General features: G+C 46.8%; 1 protein-coding gene across 1 annotated transcript; it reads left to right on the top strand.

Annotated features, from left to right (window-relative positions):
* The first annotated feature begins 1,088 nt into the window (after positions 1-1,088).
* Positions 1,089-8,665, top strand: LOC144591055 (zinc-binding protein A33-like). The gene is made up of 6 exons (XM_078395389.1): positions 1,089-1,209; positions 1,306-1,392; positions 5,251-5,484; positions 6,145-6,167; positions 6,255-6,373; positions 7,970-8,665. Exons 3-6 carry the CDS (start codon positions 5,377-5,379, stop codon positions 8,503-8,505), a joined length of 786 nt encoding a protein of 261 aa, XP_078251515.1. The 5' UTR covers positions 1,089-1,209; positions 1,306-1,392; positions 5,251-5,376; the 3' UTR covers positions 8,506-8,665.

The raw sequence follows: 8,665 nt of genomic DNA, 5'->3' as shown, positions 1-8,665 counted from the left end.
CTTACCAACTTGCATCACCTTTATCCGAGTCAAATAAATCAGCCGTTGATCCGCCCATTGGCCCAGTTCATGGAAATCTTGCTCCATCCCAGATGAATGGATTCACTCTCCAAAACGTCACCATAGAAACGACGAAACGTAGAAAATAATTGCACGAGTAGGCCATTCGGCCTTTTGACGAATCTCTGACGATGTGAGGCAGCAACTCGTCTTTTGAACGTTGTTTTTGAGTTGTCCTTTCTGCAAATTGGCGACTGCATTTCCTACACCTTCAACAGTGGCAGGTTTTCAGTGACAGGGAGGTGGTGGTTGAGAGGAAACCGTGAACCACTTGCCCTGTGGTTGACAGCGGGGGAACCCACCACCCCACCCTTGTTGGCGCCGCAGGTGAAAATGTCCAATTTCTGAAAAGTGGTCGCCATGATTGTGGCCCTCGGGTCCTATGTCAGACGACCCTCTGAGACCGGGTGGAAGTCTCGTTCCATCCTGATCCCGGGCTGTGAACGGAGATGCGGGCGGCGGGTTCCACTGCCCAACAGGTGCAACGCCTCCTCAGTTACACCTCCTTAGCGCTGGTCCCTGTCCCTTTCTGTCCTGCCTTACACAATCCCAGGGCAATCTCACCGCTTTCGTCTATATTCAGGCCGGTTTTAATGTCTAAGTGACCCCTCCCTCGAGTGATTAGTTGGAAGTGGCCAGGACACCTTCACACTGAACACTTGCAGCCAAATAAGGTCATTGCCGGAGACGGCAGCGCGCGCAGTGGAAAACACTGAACCAGGAAGAGGCGGAGTTACAATGGCTGCGAAAGAACAGGTCGAGAGTTTAACCGAGGAGGCAGTTTGTCCCATCTGCCTGGATTTCTTCACCGATCCGGTGTCACTGGAGTGTGGCCACTACTTCTGCCGCTCCTGTATCACACAGAGATGGGACAGGGAGGAGAGAAACTCCTGCCCGGAATGTAGAGAGGTGTTTACAGACCGCACCCTCAGGGTGAATCGGGCCTTGGCGAGACTGGCTGAGAAAGCTCGAAAACTGAGCCTGAATCGGACAGAGAAGGAAAGTAAACCTCACTGCGAGGAACAGCAGGAAGAACTGAAGCTGTTTTGTGAAACGGACAAGACACTGATCTGCCTGGTTTGTGCAGCTGCGCGGGAACACAAGTCTCACAGCTTCATGCCGGTAGATGAAGCTGTTGAAATCTAAAAGGTAAAAGCAAATCGTTTTTGATCACATCATTGTGTATTCTATTATTTATTGTCTGACATGTTTATTCTCTGATCTGAAACCCAACCCCTGGATCAGGTGAAATCTTCCGAATATCTCACAGAAAAGAAATCAGAGATCGAGAAAATTGAGCAGAAACAAAAACGGAGCATTTCAGGAGTTCAGGTGAGGCTTTGTCTTATGATTTAATGTTTTATGTGTAGATTTAATCCCTGTGTCACGTGTAATAAGTGGGTACCTGCATAGAGCTCAGTGGTTGAGGGCCCGAGCTATTGGGAGAGGTTGGGCAGGCAAGGACTTTACTAATGGGAGCGCAGGAGTCTGAATAATGATCTACTGCACGTGTATAATATCATGAAATGAAATGTTCGGGTGAATACTCAGTCTTTTATCCTGAGTAGGGTGTCGAGAGTGCGAGGGCATGGGTTTAAGGTGAGAGGGAACAGTTAATAGAACATTAAGGGCAACTTTGGTAGTGGGTATATGGAACGAGCTGCCAAAGGAGGTAGTTGAGTCAGGTACCATAACAATAGACAATCGATGCAGGAGTAGGTCATTCGGCCATTCGATCCAGCACCGCCATTCAATGTGATCATGGCTGATCATTCTCAATCCCGTTTCTGCCTTCTCCCCATACCCCCTGACTCCGCTATCCTTAAGAGCTCTATCTAGCTCTTTCTTGAATACATTCAGAGAATTGGCCTCCACTGCCTTCTGAGGCAGAGGATTCCACAGATTCACAACTCTCTGACTGACTGATTCACAACTCTCTGACTGGACGGTGGCGCAGTGGTAGAGTTGCTGCCTTACAGCGAATGCTGCGCCGGAGACTCAGGTTCGATCCTGACTACGGGCGCCGTCTGTACGGAGTTTGACATCTTGTTGTACATCCCCTTTTCCTAACTTGACACCATTCAGATAATAATCTGCCTTCCTAATCTTATCAGCAAAGTGGATAACCTCACACTTATCCACATTAAACTGCATCTGCCATGCATCCGCTCACTCACACAACTTGTCCAAGTCACCCTGCAACCTCATAGCATCTTCCTCACAGTTCACACTGCCACCCAGCTTTGTATCATCTGCAGATTTGGTAATGGTACTTTTAATCCCTTCATCCAAGTCATTGATGTATATTGTAAATAGTTGCGGTCCCAGCACCGAGCCTTGCGGTACCCCACTAGTCACTGCCTGCCATTCTGAAAGGGACCCATTTATCCCCACTCTTTGGTTTCTGTCTGTCAACCAATTTTCTATCCATGTCAGTACCCTACCTCCAATACCATGTGCTCTAATTTTGCCCACCAATCTCCTATGTGGGACCTTGTCGAAGGCTTTCTGAAAGTCGAGGTACACCACATCCACCGGCTCTCCCCCGTCAATTTTCCTAGTTACATCCTCAAAAAATTCCAGTAGATTAGTCAAGCATGATTTCCCCTTCGTAAATCCATGCTGACTCGGAACAAGGGGCCACAGTTTAAGGATAAGGGGGAAGTCTTTTAGGACCGAGATGAGAACGTTTTTTTTCACACAGAGTGGTGAATCTGTGGAATTCTCTGCCACAGAAGGTAGTGGAGGCCAGTTCATTGGCTATATGTAAGAGGGAGTTAGATCTGGCCCTTGTGGCTAAAGGGATCAGGGGCTATGGAGAGAAGGCAGGTACGGGATACTGAGTTGGATGATCAGCCATGATCATATTGAATGGCGGTGCAGGCTCGAAGGGCCGAATGGCCTACTCCTGCACCTATTTTCTATGTTTCTATGATCCTGTTACTGCTATCCAAATGCTCCGCAATTTTTTCTTTTATAATTGACTCCAGCATCTTCCCCACCACTGATGTCAGACTGACTGGTCTGTAATTTCCCATTTTCTCTCTCCCTCCTTTCTTAAAAAGTGGGATAACATTAGCTACCCTCCAATCCACAGGAACTGACCCTGAATCTATAGAACATTGGAAAATGATCACGAATGCATCCACAATATCTAGAGCCACCTCCTTAAGTACCCTGGGATGCAGACCATCAGGCCCTGGGGATTTATCAGCCTTCAGTCTCATTAGTCTACCCAAATCTTTTTCCTGCCTAATGTGGATTTCCTCCAGTTCCTCCGTCACCCTAGAATCTCTGGCCACTAGAACATCTGGGAGATTGTTTGTATCCTCCTTAGTGAAGACAGATCCAATGTACCGGTTCAACTCGTCTGCCATTTCCTTGTTCCCCACAATAAATTCCCCTGCTTCTGTCTTCAAGGAACCCACATTTGCGTTGGCTATTTTTTTTCCTCTTCACATACCTAAAAAAGCTTTTACTATCCTCCTTTTTTATTATTGGCTAGTTTACCCTCGTACCTCATCTTTTCTCCCCTTATTGCCTTTTTAGTTATCTTCTGTTGCTCTTTAAAAGAGTACCAATCCTCTGGCTTCCCACTCTTCTTTACTATGTTATACTTCTCTTTTATTTTTATGCTCTCCTTGACTTCCCTTGTCAACCACAGATGCCTTTTACTCCCGTTTAGAATCTTTCGTCCTCTTTGGGATAAATTGATCCTGCAACATCTGCATTATTGCCAGGAATACTTGCCATTGCTGCTCCACCGTCTTCCCTGCTAGGGCCTCCTTCCAGTCAATTTTGGCCAGATCCTGCCTCATGGCTCTGTAATCCCCATTGTTATACTGTAATACTGACACTTCCGTTTTTCCCTTCTCCCTCTCAATTTGTAGAGTAAAACATCATATTGTGGTCACTGCCTCCTAATGGCTCTTTTAACTCGAATCCCCTTATCAGATCAGGTTCATTACACATCACTACATCCAGAATTGCCTTCTCCCTGGTAGGCTCCAGTATAAGTTGTTCTAAGAATCCATCTCGGAGGCACTCCACAAACTCTCTTTCCTGGGGTCCATTACCAACCTGATTTTCCCAGTCTACCGCATATTGAAATCTCCCATAACCACCGGAGCATTACATTTACGACATGCCAATTTTAGCTCCTTATTCAACTTGCACCCTATGTCGAGGCTACTGTTTGGGGGCCTGTAGATGACTCCCATTAGGGTCTTTTTACCCTTGCAATTCCTCATTTCTATCCATACTGATTATACATCTCCTGATTCTATGTCACCCCTTACAAGGGAGTGAATATCATTCCTCACCAACAGAGCGACCCCACCCCCTCTTCCCACCTGTCTGTCTTTTCTATATGTTGTGTACCCCTGAATATTCAGTTCCCAGCGCTGTTTCTCTTGTAGCCATGTCTCAGTGATTCCCACAACATCATACTTGCCAATGTCCAACTGAGCCTCAAGCTCATCCACTTTATTTTTTCTTATGCGCTTTTCTGACTGACTACTCGCGTCCTCTTGGCGCTCTTTTTAAACTGTCTTTTCACACTGCAATTACCACTTACTTTGCTCTCAGCCAACGGTCGTCCTTGCCCTGCACCCTACCTTTTCTGACTGACAACTCGCGTCCTCTTGGCGCTCTACTGACTACAGTTAAAAAGTCTTTGAACAAATTCTTAGGAGAACTATTTTAGAACTATCTGGGCCAAATGCGGACTGTAGGAAATAGCGCAGATGGGGCGTCTTGGTCGGTATCTAACACCCCTTGCTGTATGACTCTGTGAAGTCTGTCATTCCAAGAGGTGCTGCTGTCTGCCAGTTCTGGTGACCTGGTTCTGTCCAGTGAGGGTTAATGGACACACGGAATGGAACAGGTTGCAGGGAATTGTACTGGGAAAATGGGAATGATGTGCTTGCACATTACTTTCACAAAATATTTCAGAATTATCAAGACGAGCTCTTGAATTGCCGTACATTAGGGAAATGAAAGCTACGGATTAAATAGAAGTAAATGGAGTTAGTGTAGATACCTACAGAGCCCAGCATGGACATGTTAGGGCCGAAGAGCCTATTTCTGCACTGCAGGACTTGACATTGACTAGCCAAATGTCACCTGCCATGCCATGTGGAAACACAGCAGAGTAACACAATATATTGATTCTCATCTTTCATCTGACAGAAAGAGTCACACAACCTTCAGTCACAGATCACATCCCAGTTTGCTGAACTGCACCAGATTCTCACTGAGAAAGAGCAGCGCTTACTGGGAGAGATCCGGGAGGAAGAGAAGAAGCTTGTAAAAACAATGGAGAAAAATCTTCAAGAGATTCAAGAGAATTTAAAGTCCATTCAGGAGGAACTCTCAAAGCTACAGGAACAGATAGATCACAAGGACGACGTGATATTTCTGAAGGTGAGGGGGTTACACTACAGTTTGGCGGTGAAAGTGCACAGTCACAAAATAGTGGGTTACATTTCTGAAATAAATGCCGCATTTACCAGTAATTCAGAACTGGGTCAATGTTCCGTCTGTTCCAACTACTCACCACTTCCGCCAACATTGCCCCAAATTCCAGGAATCCTCATGTATTCATCCCACTTCAACTTAAATTTATCTGCAATATTGTCTTCAGGCCGACCGGTGAGTTCCACGTTCTCTTTGCTGCATTTCTAATGGAATTTGTTAAAACGTCATCTTAAATTTCAGCTTTGATTTTTATTCCCCCCACAAGTAGTGATAATATTTCCATCCCCCACCCATTTAAATCCGACGCTGATCCTAAAATATTTCATCCCATTTTCTCTGACATCTTCTCCAGGTAAAATCCCATGACCTGCTCGGTCTTACTCGTAAGTTGCATGATCGTGCCCATTTTCATCGACACTCCTCATGCTTTGCCCCATGTTCGATGTCTTTACCATAATATCCACTTCCTGTCTGTGTGGCAGGGGCAAAGAGTTGGGAAATAGGAATTATCAGTGGGTTTTTTCCTAGCAATTTGGCGAAATACCCGCTGTCGGGATCATGACGATCCATCTCAGTCTATTAACATTTGTGTTTTGTTTATTTCAGGAGGTAGCTGGTCGCAAGACGAGGTAGGACATGCTTTTGACAGAAACAATGTATGTTTTCAAAGAACAGCTCAAATGCTCAGTTTATAACCAGCTGTTAAATATTTGCAGGTTTAGTGATGAAGCTAAACCAATGTTGGTGGCAGATGAAGCATTGATGATTGAAACGTTTGATCGCACCTTTTTCTACAACATGGCATTGAGAGAAACATCTGATATCATCAAGCGAGGTAAAACTGATACCTCTTCTGAACTCTTTGTGTGAAGAAAACTGCATTCTCCAGAATTGATATCCCCGCATGAAAATAATGTTTCGATGATCCAGCCGAGATCTTGTTGCAAATTTTGACAGACTTCCTCGCAACCCATAACATTTCCCATTCTCCACAAACGTACTATACACACCTCCTACATTCACATGCAAGCCACGAAAATATAAAATAAACAGCAAAGGTTGCAGCATCGATCTGTGATACCGTCGTGGTTACCGGTGTTCAAAAATGAAGCAGATGACACGGAGAATTCTTCAAGAAGTTATAAGCCTTTATTTGCAAACAACGGCTGGAACAATCAGGATGTCAACCATTTGACTGCCCACTTAGTACACCGGGCAGCCTATTTTTATAGGATTTTTCCAGCCTTATCTTCTTTACCTTATCTCGCACATACTCCTTTTTACAGTCATTCATCTCTTTGCAGTCACCCTGTCTACCCTGCCACCATTAAACCTCACTCATTGATGAATGTCTGTATTTATTCACATGTCACCTTTCACCCTGCCACCATTAAACTTCCAAGTAATCACCCCACTCATTGAGGAATGTCTGTATCTCTTCACATTCTGCCACACTTATCTTCTATTTTGGTTCATCCATCATTCCAACTCATATGTTTCTCCTCATCGCTCCACCATTAATTATCCGCCTGAGCAGTTACAGACAAGTGTCAAGGGTAAGGAATGTCTAGAGCGCCTTAATTAGTTACAGAGAGGCGCCTAATGCCTAAGTAGTTACAAACCTTAAACAACAATGTCTAATGTATAAAATAATATCGTAACAATGTCTAATGTATAAAATAATATCGTATGATCTCCCATAATACACACCACCAGTCACAGACCTCCAGGCAGAAAAATCATCCTTCTACCGCTACCTTCCACCTCCAACCACCAAGCCAATTATGGGTCCATTTTACCAACTCATCTTGGATCCCACCTGCCTTCCCTTTCTGGACCAGCCTTACATGTGGAACATTGTCAAGTCCCTCAGTGAAGTTCATATATTGGTTCACAACGAGATCAGAGTGTGCTTGGTTGCACTGACGCATCAAATCCACCCTCCAATAAATAAAGCAAGTAACCAGTAGCAGATTGCCTCATCCGTCCAGTCCACTCCCGTTCAGTGTGATCACGGCAACTCCACCCCACATATCTATCTCCTCTTTAACCATCTCCAATTACCCCTCATACCAGTCTCCTCAATTCCAATCTGCCTCTCCCTCGGAATCTACCGGTAAGATATTTGACTACCCTCCGTATTTCTCCATCCCCACCCGCAATCTCTCGTTCATCCTCACATTGCGCATTCGTTTCCCCGGTCCGTTTTCCCGGTAACCCACGGGATTTCCCCTCTCCAGTTCGGTTAAAAACTCCGGGGGAGATGTCTGTTGCCCACCCGATGTGGTTGTGGGTGAAACCCCGGGCAGGGTTCAGTTGTCCGCCCACCTGTGCCTGAGGCCGAGCGGCCTCTCCCCCGGTCCCGGGGCCGCGCTGCCCGAGTCTCCCCCCGACCCCCGGGGACTCTCTGATTCTCTGCTTCTCCCCCCAGTCTCCGTCACCCTGGATGTGGAAACAGCGGGTCCGGTGCTCGAGGTGTCTGAGGATCGGAAGAGGGTGAGATGGACCTGGACCTGGAGGAGTCTCCCTGACACCGGGAAGAGGTTTACAGGCAGTGTGTGTGTGCTGGGATCGGAGGGATTCACATCGGGGAGACATTACTGGGAGGTGGAGGTGGCGGGGAGTCGGGGCTGGAGTCTGGGAGTCGCCGCAGAGTCTGTGGAGAGAAAGAGACCGGTCACACTGACCCCGGAGACTGGAGTCTGGAGCATTTGTTCGAGTTATGACCAGTTTGATGCACTCACCTCCCCTCCATCCCGTCTCCCCGCCCGTCCCATCCCCGGGAGGGTGGGAGTTTATCTCAGTTACGAGTCCGGGACAGTTTCATTTTACGACGCGGACACCAAGTCCCATCTCCACACCTTCGGTGGGAATAAATTCACGGAGGAACTTTATCCTTTCTTCGGGCCTTATTGGCGTAAAGACCGCTGGCTAATAATCTGCTCCGGTTCCGCTCCGGGTGTGTAAAAGGGTCGGGTCCCGGGACCGGCGTCAGGAGCGGGGCTCAGGGGCTGTGGGGCAGAAACCCGGTGGACAACAGGTCGGCGCTGAACGGCTCCCATTTAATCCCCAAATTCCGGGCCGTAAAAACCCCAGTGAGCGCGGAAATAAAACCAGGGGGAATGTA

The sequence above is a fragment of the Rhinoraja longicauda genome, unplaced genomic scaffold (genome assembly GCF_053455715.1).
Source record: "Rhinoraja longicauda isolate Sanriku21f unplaced genomic scaffold, sRhiLon1.1 Scf000529, whole genome shotgun sequence".
Lineage (NCBI taxonomy): Eukaryota > Metazoa > Chordata > Chondrichthyes > Rajiformes > Arhynchobatidae > Rhinoraja > Rhinoraja longicauda.
This window is presented reverse-complemented; position numbering and strand designations above follow the sequence as displayed.

What these genes read in the sequence shown, in the direction of transcription:
- LOC144591055 (XM_078395389.1), top strand. Translation starts at nt 5,377, where the DNA reads ATGGAGAAAAATCTTCAAGAGATTCAAGAGAATTTAAAGTCCATTCAG. An exon ending in ACGACGTGATATTTCTGAAG is followed by an intron (nt 5,485 to 6,144) that starts GTGAGGGGGTTA and finishes TGTTTATTTCAG; the next exon opens with GAGGTAGCTGGTCGCAAGAC. An exon ending in ATCTGATATCATCAAGCGAG is followed by an intron (nt 6,374 to 7,969) that starts GTAAAACTGATA and finishes TTCTCCCCCCAG; the next exon opens with TCTCCGTCACCCTGGATGTG.